Genomic DNA, 16483 nt, shown 5'->3' on the forward strand with positions numbered 1-16483 from the left:
GAAAAAGCTGCCTTCAGTTCATAAAACCTCCGTCTTAAATAATCACCCACTGAGTCCAAAAGACACCAGCTTAGGGACATTATGTTATATGTTGGTTTTCACCTGCTCACAGAGGCCGAGTCTTAGAAATGGTGTTATCAACCCACACACTTTGGTCCCTACAAAATCTTTAAACTTCTGCTGGGCCAGTGGATGTCAAACTTTCAGTGGGTTTTCCTGAGCCTGACTTAGCTGAGCCCCTAACCTTCCCTCTAGTACTATCATCAGAACGTTTTCACGTTTTGTAAAGTTAATGCAATCTTGTTTTAAATAGAATGGTTTGTATGAAATCCTATGAATTAGCACCCCAACTGAGCAAATTGGATTGATTTCCAAAGCAACAAGCGATTTATGTAGAATGACCAAAACATTTGCGGAAATTTGTAAAATTACTGAAAAAAATAGCAAAAACAACCCCACAGAAATGACCTGGAAAAAAAGGCTTAGAAATGTATCCTGATTCTGTAAAATTTATTTAAAATAAGCAATTATGGTAATTATAAAAATAATTTTCTAGAATTTTTTCCTTAGGTTTTATTTTTTGTTTTTAATCTAAATCTACAAAATCTTACAATTTACAGGACATTTCTTGCTCAATGCCTTTTTCACTTTTTTTTTTTTAACCAATTTGCTCAGGGTTGAAAGGTTTAAATAATTTTGAAAGGCATTTACCAAGAAAAGCACAAAAAAAGTCGATCAAGGTTTCAAAGGGTTAAGTCATATGATGTTTTTACGTCACCTTATGTTATTGTTACATACTTATTTTAAGACAAAACATTTGCTTTTTTTCTAAACCTGACCAAGTAGATTTGTTGCTTAACCATTTCCCAACATTAACCCCGTGGTACAACAAATTCAGCTATGTGTCATATAAAGACGCTAAAGGGTGCCTCTGGGTTTCCCTATGAGATGCTGAGGGGCATGAAAACAATTCAGTGTTTGGTGACCTGGGAATGAGAAAAGATTGACAGGGACGCTACTTAGTGCCTTCATATAATCACTCGAACCTTTTGAATCATTCCTTTGATGAGTGAGTACTTGAACGTGTGTGGGTGTTGAGTGTTTTTGTTTGACTGCTAACAGCGAATGGAGGAGGTGTATGCTCACTGGAGGGAGTTGATATCTTGAATCCAAACTGTGTTTTTGAGTTAAAATTATTATTTTGGTGATGCAGATCAGCCTGAATAGTCACCCACTGAGTCGCATTGATTCTAAACTGAAGATAAGTGTAATTATTTCAGTTTTGAAAGCTCGAACCACCACTTTCCCCAGCAGGTCTGTGCGCACATGTATTACCCGAGGCCTCCCTGTGTATTTGTGACAAGCACGGGTTGTCACCGTCACTAACGGGCTCAGCTGGAACTCGTGATTTCCTCCAGCGCGTCATGTCAGTTTTAACAAGCAGTTTCATTAGCCAATACTGCGGTGTGAGCTGTGCAGTCCATCCTGGTGTGAAACTTAAAAACTTGTCTGTAATCACATGTGGAACTTTATGGTGACGATTGGGGAGAAGTCCTGGTTGTGAGGCAGAGTGTTCGGCATTATCACAAGAGGAGCAAAACAAGTTCAGGAATGGAAATTACCCTCTGCACAGTTTGCTTATGTCCTAATAGAAATATCTACGGGAACTTCACATAGAAAACTACTATACGTCTAAAGTTCATCAGTGTGTTAACTATTAACAAAGACATGAAAGCTTCACTGATCAGATACTTTACTGTGTAAAATGACACAAAAAAAAACTCTTTCTGGGAAGAAAAACACAAAAGAGGCACATTATTTAATTAAACACACGTTTAATTTAAATTAACACAACGCACCTTTGGGAGGTTACTGTATGAGAGAAAATTTTTATACCATATGATGGTAATGGCCCAAGAGCACATCAGCAGGAAGTTAATAATACACATTCCTTACAAGTGTCAGTGACTCCAGTGACAGGCATTTAGTATGTGCTCGAATAAGAGTCTGCCTTTGGCATTTAACTAAACTCAAGCTCAAATTCTGAACCTTAAACATTTAAACTTCTCTGTCCAGGTCCATTAGCCTACCATATTATGGTATTGCTACAGTTAGCCAACAATTTTATTATTAAGGAATACTTCATACACAAAATGACTATACGTATAGCAGTTACTCATGTTACATCAAATTCATGATGAAAACTGTTTTTTTTTTTGCCTTTACTGTGAACAAAGAATCCAAAATAAGCAAACGTTTTTCATAAATTGCTAAACTCCCTGAGTAGATTTTGATAGTCAAAGGTCAAGGCCACTGTGACCTTTCATCTGTCTCATTTTTGTGAACGCAATATCTAAAGATGGCCTTGAGGGAGTTTCCTCAAATTTGGCACAAACATCCACGTGTACTCAAAAAGGAACTTATTAGAATCTGGTGGTCCAAGGTCCAAGGGCAAAGGTCACTGTGACCTGATAAAATATGTTTTTGGCCATAACTCAAGAATGCATACGCTCAGATTTCGCACAATTGTCTAATATAATATGATGATGAAATTCTGGCATTTTATATCCAAGAGGGCAAAGGTTAACTGTTACATCATAATGTTCTGCAAAAACACTTCTGGCCAGGCATTTGGTCTGAATTGTGACCCTGATCTTGGCTGTCCACCATGAAACCTCTGCTGCTGGGAGGGAGATGTGTGTGAAGCAACCAGGTTTTCACAAAGCTACTTAAACTCTAACTTGACTGCTGCACAGAGGAATACAACTTCATGGTAGTATTTCTAGTTGATTTTGGGATGAACCGTCCCTTTTAAGGTGCAGATATACCTGATTAAACATATGATAAATTAACTTTTGCTACATTTCAGAATATTATCCGCTGGTTTACTGACTGAATTTCAGAACACTTTAACTGTCATCAGTGTTATACAGTAACTGAAGCTGACAGCACCATTATCTCATCCTGCCACTGCTGACTTTTCTTATTTTTGTCCTTTTTTTCCCTGTCCATCCACAATTGACAGCTCCAAGCTCCGCCCCCAAAGATTTGACGGTGATAAGTCGCGAGGGACGACCCCGCGCCATTTTAATCAGTTGGCAACCGCCAATGGAGGCTAACGGACGAATCACAGGTTAGGGCTGATACAAATACACCAACTATACCACTCTATTTATCAAAGATACTTTAAATACAGTACACACACACACACACACACACACTTCATCAGAGGTTTTCTTTTTTCTTTTTTTACATTTTCAGTTAAGCTGCTGATTATATTTTCAATTGAAGATTCATAATTTAGTCTGAAAAAATGTCTGTAAGTAGCGCAAACATTATTTTCTTACAACATCAAAACACCGTTCCAAGAATTCAGATGTCCAACACACACACGCAAACACACGCACACACACACACACACACAAACACTTTCTTCCATTGTTCTCCCTCTCCTCCTCTGGGCGATCGACCCGGCTGTAAACCCGTCTGTTTTAACGAGCTCTGCTGCTCCTGCAGCGTCCTGGAGGACGAATCAAACGCTCCCTGCAGGGATAACAGCACAGCACCAAACACACACACACACACACACACACACACACACACACACAGATTATATATTTTTAGATCATTTACATATTCGTCTTATTTATATTCTTTTGTATAACTGTAAAAAATCCTTAACTTGATTTTGCATGCATTACATTGAAACAGGCCCACCCGCAGAAATGGCTGGGTCCTGGAAAAGATGCTATTTTTTTCAGTTGCGTATAACAAACAATAAAAAAGGGACTATACCATTTTCTGAAGAGTTTTTTTTTTTTTATTATTTTGAAAGAGGCTATATTTTGTGAGCGCAACATAAATGTATTGTTAACATTTATTTGTTTATGCATTTATTTACTTTTAATAGGTGTAATGAATGACAATAATGGTGATTTGGTATTTTCAGTTAACTTGTTAAATCTAGATGGATATCTTGAGTTATATAAATGTTTTTCGTAAAACCTTTAACACCTTTTTTCCTGTGCTACATTTTTTTATTATTATTATTATTTTATGGCTCATTTTTAAGTAATTGTCTTGTAACTGTAATTTTTTGCTTATTTTTGGGACATTTTTTTTTAACTTACTTGTTGTCTTATTCCCATGTTGTTGAAAGACATCTATCCAATTTGCCCAGGTTTGAAGGGTTTATGTTAACTATTCTGCACTGTGGATATGAATAATACTGTTATTAATCATAAAATGACTTGTTATCAGGTTACATCCTATACTACACGCTGGATAAGAACATGCCAATAGATGATTGGGTGATGGAGGCGATCACTGGCGACCGCCTCACCCACCAGGTGGTGGATCTGAACCTCGACACCGTTTATTACTTCAGGATTCAGGCCAAGAACGCCAAAGGAGTCGGCCCGCTGTCTGAGCCCGTCCACTTCAGGACCGCAAAAGGTCTGTCCGTGTGTGTGTGTGTGTGTGTGTGTGTGTGTGTGTGTGTGTATGTATGAGAGAGAGTGTGTATCTTTGTGTGTGTGTGTGTGTGTGTGTGTGTGTGTGTGTTTGTGTGTTTTTGTATGAGAGAGAGTGTGTATCTTTATGTGTGTGTGTGTTTGTGTGTGAATGAAGTTCAAGACTTGCTTTATCTGTAAATGTATTCCTTTGTTTCATATTTTATAAGTTTGCTGATTCTCTCTGTTGCTCTTTCAGTGGAGCATCCAGACAAGATGGCCAATGATCAAGGTAGGTTTTTGCCCCTACAAGTGTGTGCATGTGTGTGTGTGTGTGTGTATTTTTACAGTAATCTGTTGCAATGTCTCTCCCCTCCAGTCTCTCCTTGTGATTTTTCATTCATTCATTGATTTTTGTCATCGTTAAATCCTCTTTAATCTTTAAATCATCCTCAAAGTGTTTTCCCTCCGCGTCAGGTTGTCTGTAATAATAGTTATTTGAAACGGCCTTCTTATTTTTCTATTTTAAAATCCTTTGTCAAATCATCTTCTCAGTTCATGTCTTTTTTATCACAGCTCTTTTAATTCAAGTAATCATTTATCAAAGTATCCCCAAATCCTGTCTGATATTCAAATCACCTCCTATAATTCATCATTCAACATTCATCTAAGTCTCTGGTTATGTTTAAATTATTGTCTCTGATCTTCACATCATGTTACAGCTCCTTGTTATCCCTTGTCTCATTTTATTTTATTTTTCCTGACATCTTCAAGTCATGAGTGGGTGTCTGTTTGTCGCTCACAGAGACAACCACATTTCCCTGAAGGAAATGTGTGTGATTACAAGCTGTTGCTGCTGAAAGAGTTCATATTGACAATATTGATTACCTATCATAAGCAGATCATTCTTGTATTGCATCACAAATTGACAGGTATATCATAGCAACAAGGTGCATTGATTTGAAGTGCAACTGCCGTGTTCCTCTGCTGTTTGCTTCCAAAGATTTGAAAATCATAAACAATATTTTATGTTAAGTTTCTCGTTGCCTTCTTTCCACGTTTGTGAAAGAAATTTAGCCATTTGCTCAGCTTTCAAAGGGTTAACGCAGACATCATCTAACAGTGACAATGGCAATAGCTGTTCTCAACAAATCTTTTTTCAGTAAATAATGTGAGATAATTCACTTTCTATAAATAATTAAGTAACATCAATGAATAAAATTAGTTTTGAAAAACTCACACATGATTGTATTGTGTTTGTAATCACAATGCAGATCTGCAAAAATAGAATAAATGGAGAGTTTTTCCAAACTTGTTAACCAGTGAGTTAAGAAACAGCTGGCTAAAAGTAATGAATGATCTGGAAAAACAAACAAAAAAAATATATATATATATATGTGTGTGTGTGTGTGTGTGTGTGTGTGCGTGTGTGTTTGTGTGTGTATCGTTTTAAACACTTAACAGTGTTAAAGAAGAAACTCACAGATTTAGAGCAACAGGCATCACTGAAATATATCATTCACCAAGTTTGGTGAAGATTGGATCAAATACAAAACAATAGCTCTGGCAACAAATGCAATACAAAAACAAACGGGTAGGTCCAAATGGCTGTGATTCAAAAAGTATGAGCAAACAGGTAAAGTAATCGCAGTAGGTAGTAATTTGTGATATTCTCCCTCAGTTCAAGTTAATCTTTTGCATTGTTATGCAAATCTCTATCCGTTTTTCAACAACAAAAACGTGAATATTTCAAAAAACCTTCACCGACATTGCACTGAAAAATAAAAGCAGGATTTGACTATTGGAACAAAGTGACAAGCCCAAATTATGCAGTAATATTGCAGGGCCAAAGAAGACAAATAACTGTGCGAGCGATTATAATAATTTTCATGAATTGAATCGTAGCAGACCTCACTGAGTATTTTTCTCATTTTATTCTGACTTCCCAACTAGTGCCAGCTCAAAAAAAAATAGAATAAGGGAAAAGAAAGATGAAGGATAGAAAGGTGAGAGAAAACGAGTACAGAAAATGAGCATAGGGTAAGAAGTAGGAAAGAAAGTAAGTAAAAAGGAGTAAAGGAAGGATCTGCCTGATAAAATTGGTAAAAATCATTCAACAGGAAAAAGAGACAAAAGGAGTCAAAGAAAAAAACAGAGGAAATTTCTCCATTTTCTTTCACTTTATTCAAAGAACCCCATTGAGCTGAAGTCATTTGTTATTGCAAGACAAGAAAAAAAAAACTTCCTCTGAGAGAGAAATAAAAGGAGAGCAAGTGGGAGAGAAATTTGAGGCTTTTGTAGTTATTAATTCAAACTTATGAGGGGCGATGAAAAAGAGCTGTTTACCATATTTAAGTTCATCACATTAACTCAGACATAATTAACGCTCTGTTCGCTGGTTCTATTCATCAGCTGCTGCAAACGGCAAGCAGAGGGGGACCTGATGCTAATGAACGCTCCAAACTTTTTTAATTTGTGTCACTAAACTTTGAAACCTCACAGCAGCTCAGAGAACTTGACGAAGAACTTTGTAGTTTTAAATGTTTAATTGTATTTTGTTTAAAGCCTTTAAATTTTAAGTGTAATGAGCGTTGGTATCACTCTGAAACAGATTCTCACCAACACACTGTTGTTAAGCAGTTTTATGGCATGCACAGAAATCATCATGTGTTGACTCATGTTATGTCTATAGCACACACCAGCAAAGTCATCCAGTGCAGTGTTGGAAACTGACAGCGTTACATCTTCAGCAAACAGGATTAAAAGTTTACGTTCATCTTTTGGCAAATCTCTATCCATTTTTCAACATAAATATGAATATCCCAAAAAAACTTTACAGAGATTGCACTGAAAAGTAAAAGCAGGACTGTGCACATTTGACTACTAGAACAAAGTGACAAGCCCAGTGCATTGGTATTGCTATAGTAGTATATGTAACAAAAACTAGCATTACATCATCAGCAAACAGGAGTAAGATTTGACAGACGAGCTCACAGCTAAAGAAGGACAACATGACATAAAAAGTGATTCAAAAATATCTCAATTGCCCCCTGGTGGCTGTCTGAAGCATAGGTAATAAACCCCGTCCCCACAATGTTAGTGAACGGGACAAGGGCCTAATGAAAAACTCAAAGTGCACGTCAAATAAATTGTTTCCGAAGATTTTAGGTAGTTCTTTAATCCTGATGCACAATATTTTAAGTCTGTTTTTTTAGTTATTTGATGCTATAAAAAGGAAGTTTAATGTCATGATTGACAGCTGTGTGTGCCAGTCGGTGTGCTAGCAATCAATGGTGCTGCTTGCCATTGGTCAGATAGCAGGAACTCTCCACTGCTGAGACTGCTGCAGCACATATGTTAGCTCCAAATAATGTGACTGGCTCAAGATGGCAATGACTGTATTTGACATATTTTAGCTACATTTTTAGGAGGAGAAGCCTTGTCTTTCATTTCTATACAGTCAGAGAGTTGGTGTTTTGACTCAGTCACCACCAGTAAATCACTTTTTTTCCATCAAAGTTAAACAAACTCAACTTCAACTCCTTGAAACTTGGATCAATATCAGTTTTTCTGCACTGCTTTCACCTTTCAAAAGCTTTTTGGTCCTTTGAAAAATGAGCTGATTGGTTTGATTTCATTTATAAACACGGGGAAGAAAAGGCAATGACCAACTTGGCAAGAAATGTCTCACAAATTGCAAGAAATTAGTAAAAGCTGACAAGAAAATATACCTAAAGGTTCCTTTTTTAGAAAGTCACCACAGCAAAAAAGAGAAAAATGTCCAGAAAACTATTTATCTTTTCAGAATTTTATATTTAAAATTATGCTACAGAAAATATATATTAAGAGATGTATTTTCATCACTTTTCCATAGGTAATTTTATTGTTTTATTTTGTTTTTTTACTTTTTTTACATTTTCATGTAATTTTCTTATAACCATTTTAATAACTTTTTTCTCACAAATGGGCCATGTCTTTTTAAATTGCTCCTAGTCTTATGTTTTTGAAAGAAATCAAACCAATTTGCTCAGGTTTTAGAGGGTTAAAGGTGCTGTGTTATCCTAGCTGCTTCACACTTGACACTCCAGCCAGCGCATAATGGACTAAAATTGTCAGAATCACTGCACCTAAATATTTTAATCATAAAAAATAACTAATTAATAATATTTAAAAAACAAACAAAATTAAAAATGAAGAAAACAGAGGGAACAACCCTGCAAAGAAGGTGCCATGGCTGCCAGCTAGCAATACAGATACAGCTTAACCTGTTTTGTAATCAGGAAGCTACATCACTGAAGATTCTCAGTGAATATGTAGTTCACTGTAATATACAGGCTGTATATAGTACGCAGACCACTTTTGTCTGAGGTGTTCACTGCTTTCTATAAATGCATTCTGGGAATATCCAGTGCAGCTGGACTTAAGCGCAGTGAAGCAATAGGGACAGTGAACCAGAGAGTCTCAGCTCTGGTGTCAGGGTGTTAAATGGTGCTGTTTGTCACTGACAGATGTGTGTGTCTGTGTGCATGTGTGTGTGTGCGTGCATGCGTGTGTGTGTATGTGTGTGTGTGTGTGTGTGATATGTGTACATGTACACACTGCGCTCCCTCTCCATATAAATCAGAAGTGTTGTCAGGGGAGAAGGGAAGATTGATGTTCAGCCTTGTTGTTGTGAGCCTTACACTTACACACACATATACACACTGTTCAATGCACACACAAAGACAAGCTGGAAAGAAAGATAATTAATGTGTGTGTTTTCAGAAACATGAAGATTTTCAAATCCAGCTTTAATCTAACGCGTTTCTGTAGCTTCAAACTGCAAGAAAACATCAAATCTGCTTCATATTTTACAGCACTGGAACTCAACATGGCAGCTGCTGCTGCTACGGGGTGGTGGGAGGAAGAAACCAGCTTTTAGCTTTAAAATGAGGGAGAATTATGTATCGGGTCTGGCTTTAAGTTACTTTGAGAAGTGGAAGTCTTTAGATTGAGTTTTGTGATGGATGTGACAGTGTGGAGGTTTTGGAAATCTCTCATCAGTTTCCAATCTCTGTTCTCTGGCTGCTTCTGTGATGATTTGTTTCTGACTTCTTCTTCAAATTTGTTCTCTCAGTGTTCCAAATTAACATGCTGTACTGGCTCAGCTGCTGGGAAGTGAACTGGGGAAAAATGTTAAAAATACCTGCCAAAAACCCATTTTTTAAAACTACTCTTTGAATTTAATATAAATCAATTAGACGCATTTACTCACAGCAAATATCATACAGATGAGGCAGTTACAATATAGAGTGATTCAAAATTAAACAATAATATAAAGACTAGAAGCAAGTAAGAAAATTTGGAATAAAGGGAAACTAAACCCATCAACATGTTTAAGAGCTTTAGAACAATATAAAGAAGAGACTGTATGTTGAGTTAAGAGTTGTTCGTTCTGTATATAGAATGCAACTTATTCATGCAGCTCATCATTTGTCTTTGGCTATTTTTCATGAATGTAGGCCAGAGGATAATGACCTTATTTTTAATCCTGTCCACTAAACTTGAGCATCAATTGTCTAACTGGTGTAATAAGATTTATAAGCAGCCAGCATTACAAGTCTAGGACAAGGCTAAATGCCGAATTACCCCCTTCTGGTGGCAACTATGTCAAGAGGGTCAATTGCAGCTCTCGTACAGGATATTTGTTCTTTGTGCACTCTACTAATTTGGCCCCTTGCTGTCCATTGTTTTTTTTTAATTTCTGGACATAATGTAAGTGCAGCCAAGACCTAAACAATGTCCTGTTGACTATTGATTCCTTACTTATTTTTATACTTTCATGCCGCTGACAGCTGTGGCTAGAGGCATTATGTTTTCAGATTGTCCATCCTTTACCCGGAGGCCTTTAAGGAATTTCTTCAAATTTTGGCACAAACGTCCACCTGGACTTAAAGAAGAACTGATTACAAGGAATGCCCCTTCTTTCATAAAAAAAAGGGACAAATGTCCACCTGGACTCAAAGATGAAATGATTACATTTTGGTAGTCAAAGGTGTATGTCATTGTGATCACATGCCCATCTGAGACATGACAATATAATAATAACTTTCATTTAAGAGGAAAATACACCTAACTGAATTACTCTTTCCTACATGTATTATATGAATCTGGACCGACATGGATGTAATCTGCAACTTGACGGTTGGAGGGCACACAATGGCAAGGCAATAATTGTGATTTTGCTGGGCATATATGATTGATTATTTTAATTCCATGATAATCACTGTATTTCTGCCAGTATTTTTCATGTGTGTAGCCAGAAATCTAGCCAGTTAAAATGCCATCCTCATTCTCATTCTTGCATTCAATTCTGTGATTGGTCTACTACTTCTCCATAAAGGAGAAACAGTCGGCAATGAACATAGCAACAGACCCAATAGTCTGTTTAGATTTGACTGAAATACTGGACTATGATTCATCATAGTGCAGTTTAAGAATACATTTGAACAAGGTCTGCGTACTTCAAACTCTCTTCATAAATGAGGGGGCTCCAAAGCAGAAACATGCTCTCAGGTCCCTGTTGTTCTGCCCCTCTCCTGCTCTTTGTATTGTTTATGTACCCTGTGGCCCCCAAATTCTCATTAAGTACATAGTGGACGATACATGGCAGCATTGTTTGCCCAGAGATATAGAAACCAAAAAAGCTCTCTTGCTGGAACAATACTACAAGCCTGCATGTTGTTACAAAATTTACCAGTCCGAGTACCCATGAAGTGTTCCAATCTTTGCGGCTCAATATAACATGGGAGAGACAATGATACGGCACCCATACGACGCGTTTGTGTGTGTGTGTGTGTGTGTGTGTGTGTGTAACATCCTAACAAAGCAATTTATTCCCTAAAAAGGAACCAGTCTCTCTGTCCGATCCCTCTATTCGGTCTGCAAAATGACTCTCGGTTTTTCCTTCGTCATCCCTGCTGTTTTCTATCTCTTTTTCTGTTCCATCCTAATGTTCCTGTTCATTTCTTGTTTTCCAGGTCGAGGGGGAGACCATGCCTACTGGCCGTCTGACACCAATCTAATTGATAGGAGCAGCATTAACGGTAACACACACACAAACACACACACACTTTTCTTCCTGCTTGACCTAATCTGACTGTCAGAAGTTAAAAGTACACTTGGTTTCATTCTCTGACTCTATTTAGCACAATGAGACCAACTGTCCTGGGAGCTGAGCTAATTATGTATGTGTGTGTGATATTCTGCAACATCATTAGATTATCACAGCGACTCAGTTGTTTTCTTTGATCACTCAGCTCAGTCATGTCTAAACTTAGTTTAATGACTCAGTGCGTGCTGACGAGGAGCTGCAGCTCCCTGATTTACAGTCTGTTAGGGTTGCTTCCTGTTTGTTGTCATATTGCCGCCGGCAGGAAAAATTAATTAGATTCACTATCTCACCATCAATCAGTGTTTTTACAAACTGGAGAAAGTAATCTTTATGGAGGAACAGGATTAAATGAGTGTGGTGGCATATCAGTCTACTGCTTGTAGTTTTTTAATGTGATGCCAAAAACAACAACAGTATTATTGATAATAATTAAGGATAGGAAAATGGCAAGGGAAAGCATTATCTTCTATTTTTTACTGCTCAAATATTAAACGTATATATGAAAATGTTAATAAAAGATGATTATGATGACAGTATTACACTTCCCATATTCATATGAGAACATTTTACTTTTACTATAATTTATACCACATAAAAATTTTTATCATTTAAAGCTAACACAAATCTCCTTAGAAAGGCATGTTTTCAGATTATCAGAATTATTATCTTTAATTCAACTGTTACTTTTAAACGGTAATACTAATACTTATAAAATAAGATAAAGATAGAAATAAGGCACTGCATTGTGCTGAAAGGTGCATCTGGTTGGTTTGTTAAGTAGGGATGGGGATTGAAACCCGGTTTTATTGAGGAACCGATTCTGCTTTTTTCAAAACCAGAAAATCAGTAACATTTTACCTTATTGATACTGCTATCGAGTCCCGTGGGTCCTATGACCTACCATTACATCTTGAGTCGAGTTGAGTCACGTCATTTAATTCAAATCACTGATCCGCACACATCGACTGTGCATCAAATTAAACCTGAATTCAGAATCTTCACTTTTCATTGGGTTGAAAAAACTCCTTCAACTCTGTCAGCTGCTGCTGCAGAGCCGGCACAGTCTCCATCATCATCCGCTCAGAGCAGCAGTGGGAAGCACAGCCAAACTTTGTAGCAAGTCCTGTCAGTTAAAAATAGTAATCCAGCGTTGAAATCTAAATTGAAATCAGTAGAATAAGAGCTAGTTAGCTAAATAAATGAAGTTGCATAATGTTTCATTGTGATGTGTTCAAGGTCGGCTCAGAAGAATGACTATTCGGCAAAGGTAAAAAGTCATCATGATGTGTTCAAATGTAACATCAAGAAAAAGATACAGTTGTTTTGGAGAAATTTGTTTTTCCAGCGATATTAAAGAAAAAGTAACTTGTTATATAGCAATAAAAGGAAGACCAGTTCTGTTAAAAACATACTGTCGCCTGGTCTCTCCACCAAATAATAGAAGAGTATCTATGGTGGTATCGATAAAGACTCAGATCAATCAGGATTCTCAATAATGGTATCAATATTAATAAATATAACGATCCCAATCCCTAGTTCGAAGTGCTTAAGTAATTGTACTGCATCCCGATATAAACCCCTACTGTGCATGCATAAGCACACAGATGTGTGTGTGCATGAACGTGTAATACACGTAAGGGTCCTGGACCCTTTTCTTACATTAATTCTAATAGAAGTACAGTTCTCTGCTGCTCCACACGAGGCTAATATGGCCGCTGGTACTAACAAGGAAACTACTGCTAAAGCAAAAGCCACCATTAATAATACAAATGATGATCATAACCATAACTGTCCTCTCTGTTTGAAGAGAAATCGTTCTGTTACCCCTCCTCCACAGAGAGGTCAGAGGTCAGGGACTGAGGCAGGCAGTGATTCAGTGTCTCATTGGAGGACAGTGGAGCAGTGTGTGTGTGTGTGTGTGTGTGTGTGTGTTTGTGTGAAGATGGACTCTCTCACATTTTGTCCGTGTTGTCAGCGCTGCAACCAGAGGGGATCATAAATCCGTCCTCTCTGACCTCCGCCCTCCTCAGTCTTTATGGCGGGTCAGCGAGGGCAGAGCCTCGTTCATCACCTCCACCGTATTTCATCTTTAACGCGGTGTCATCCTTTATATCACAGAGCTTCCTCTCACTTGAAAAACAACCCACAGAGAATATTCAGCCCCGACTCTTTCCATCAGGGGACAGCGCTGTAGGTTTATTGTCAGATTTTCTGATCCAGTCTGTTGTTCTGATCCACTGACAGTTTCTCAGCAGGCTGGAGGTCTGGGCACAGTTTGCCTGCTGATAAACACTAAAAATCACTAAAAATCTCTCCAGAGGAATTGATGTTGGCTGTGGTCTGGGCTGAGAGCACCACACCACTCAAACAATTAAAAGTCAGAAAGTTAAAAATACCCCAGCTTTCAGCAAATGACAGACTGTTCAAAAGAGTTACAATGGAAGATATTAACATTTGAACCCAAATGTTCCTGATGAAACTTCACTTCACTGAAAAGTTCAGCAGCCATTTTCCTCTTTGAATGACTCCTGACAAAACCAGAAAAGCTTCAAATTTAAACATAAAAGATAAACTTTTTTTTTTAAAATTAATAAAGAACCAGACTAAACAATTAACCAAATCACTGATCAACAGTTTATTCAAACAAAAATTCAGCAATTCAAGAGCAAGACTAAAGTCTACAGCCATGCTAGGAGCTCAAAGAGGCTATTAAGTAGAGCGATAAACTGAGCTAAATGCCTCTGTAACATCAACATGCTGGAACCCAATGCACAGAGTAAATGTTGGCATTGTACAGATAAATTAAATTTTCCATTTCAACAATGCCATGGCTGATGTGAGATTAGGTTTAAGCGTAAAAACTTCTTGGTCGTGGTTAGGAAACAATCATGTTTTTGCTTAAAACTCCAGGTTTGGGTGGCACAATCCCGGCAGGAAACGCGGCAGTGTCTCAGAAAAAAACCCAGCTAGAAAACTGCAGAAACACAGCAAAAGTCAACCAGTTTTTTTTTTGTTGGTCTTGAACTGTGCTCTGCTGCTTGGGAAGTGTCTCGCCAAGGTGTCACCCCTTCCACCATCCCCTCCATCTCCTGATGACTCAGTCAGCTCATAAACTACATCACTTTAGAAAGGTTGTTATGTTTCATTTCATTCCATTTATTTTATTTATAAGGACAACACACATGAACATTTCTGTAAATGTGCTAGTGTTAGCCGGCTACTTTTTCACTGTAGTCCTTTGGCAAGATGTTTTGAAATAGGTGTCAAATATCACTATTTTAATTAAGAAAATAAAGCGCTTTAATAAGATGTCCATGCTGGTTTGTCAGCCGACGTCACTTCTTTATGACTCCTCGCGGGGGCGATTCACACTTTAATGAGTGAAATTTGGACGGCAGTTAACTGGCTGAAGAAGAGGAAGTTTACAGAGCAGTAATAGCGGACAGCGGTGCAGCGAAAAGTTTACTAAGCGTACCCCAGCCTCATTTAAATCCAAAGTATGGATACACTTCAGCTTCTACAACACTGAAGGGACAAACAAACTTGACAAAGGCTTTGCAGTATGTAAGAACTGTCTGACAAAAGTGAAGTACACAGGAAATACCACGAACATGCAGAGACCCTTGCAGCGCTAAGAAAGTGGCTGATGCTAATGCTAACGCTAGAGAACATGCAGCCGTGAATGCAATGTTCAGCGCAGAGCTCCCTTTCTTGTCCCCAAGGGCAGCCAACATGTTGAAGTCAATCGCAAAGTTTATTTGCGAGGACCTCCGACCCTACAGTGTGGTCGAAAATGAAGGTTTTCGCCAGATGCTACAAACGCTGAAGCCAAGATATAAAATACAGAGCCAGAAATATTTCAGTGTGTTTATAAAAAGGCACTATGCTAAGACTTTATGCACTTTATGTTCAGTGTTTCATCTCAGTCTGTGTCAAATTATGTGAAACTGACACTAAATTGCAGTGAAAAAATTGAGAAATCCTGCACTTGACCGTTTTATGACTATTTTGTATTCTCTAGTTAGACATATTTTGTGATGTATCGTTCTATGATTTTCTTGCAATATATGGATTATCGCAGAATAGCTGTAGCTATGATAAAATCGGTATAGTGAACAGTGTTTTGTGTATCGTATCGTGAGGTACCCTGTGATTCCCACCCCTATTTTGGAACATGTAAAATGATAAAATTCACTTAACAACAGCAGCGCAACACCATAAAGACATCAACAGCTACAGCAAATAGGAACTCCCAACAACAAGAGCCATGCGTTACAACAAGAAACAGCAGAACAACAGTAGAAAACAATAGCACAGCAACAACATATAGCATTTTAGCAAGAATAGTTATGCACACAGAATGACGACACACGAGACAACGACACACACTAAGCCTAACATGCAGACATGCAGAGCAGCAACAAGAAACAGCAATAGACAGAATCAGTGATAAAATATCAGAGTCATAAAGTTAGACCCTTAAGAAATTGTTAAATGATGCAGTCACGGGTTAATAATGTGTTCATATGCACTTAAACACAGGCAGGCCATGCAACACAAAGTTAGGCAAGTTGTCAATAAAACAGATATTTCTTAGATACCCCTGCAAAGCTGGCCACTTGGCAACAGGCAGCAGACATAAGGCAAGTTATGTATGAAACATACAAATGTAAACATATTGTTTGCACAAACCTGAAATGCCAACAGTCCTTCTAGCGACTGGGCTGCATGCTGATGTTAAGCATGTACAAAGTTTACCATGTTCACCATCTCATATTAATGTGTTAGCATGCTAGCATTGATAACTGACACTGAATGACAATGTCATTAGTTTTGCAGGTCATTAATCAAAGTATTGAAATATTTGAAATTCAGAGAA

General features: G+C 37.8%; 1 protein-coding gene across 1 annotated transcript in view; it reads left to right on the forward strand.

Annotated features, from left to right (window-relative positions):
- The window catches only part of dcc (DCC netrin 1 receptor), a 239664-nt gene that overhangs the window by 169230 nt on the left and 53951 nt on the right, over positions 1–16483 (forward strand). The window contains exons 18-21 of the mRNA XM_042509652.1: positions 3026–3133; positions 4261–4455; positions 4711–4743; positions 11471–11536. Of these exons, the coding sequence (XP_042365586.1) occupies positions 3026–3133; positions 4261–4455; positions 4711–4743; positions 11471–11536 (402 nt within the window). The remainder of the gene's footprint in view (positions 1–3025; positions 3134–4260; positions 4456–4710; positions 4744–11470; positions 11537–16483) is intronic.

Source organism: Plectropomus leopardus, chromosome 20, assembly GCF_008729295.1.
Source record: "Plectropomus leopardus isolate mb chromosome 20, YSFRI_Pleo_2.0, whole genome shotgun sequence".
NCBI classification, from domain to species: Eukaryota; Metazoa; Chordata; class Actinopteri; order Perciformes; family Serranidae; genus Plectropomus; species Plectropomus leopardus.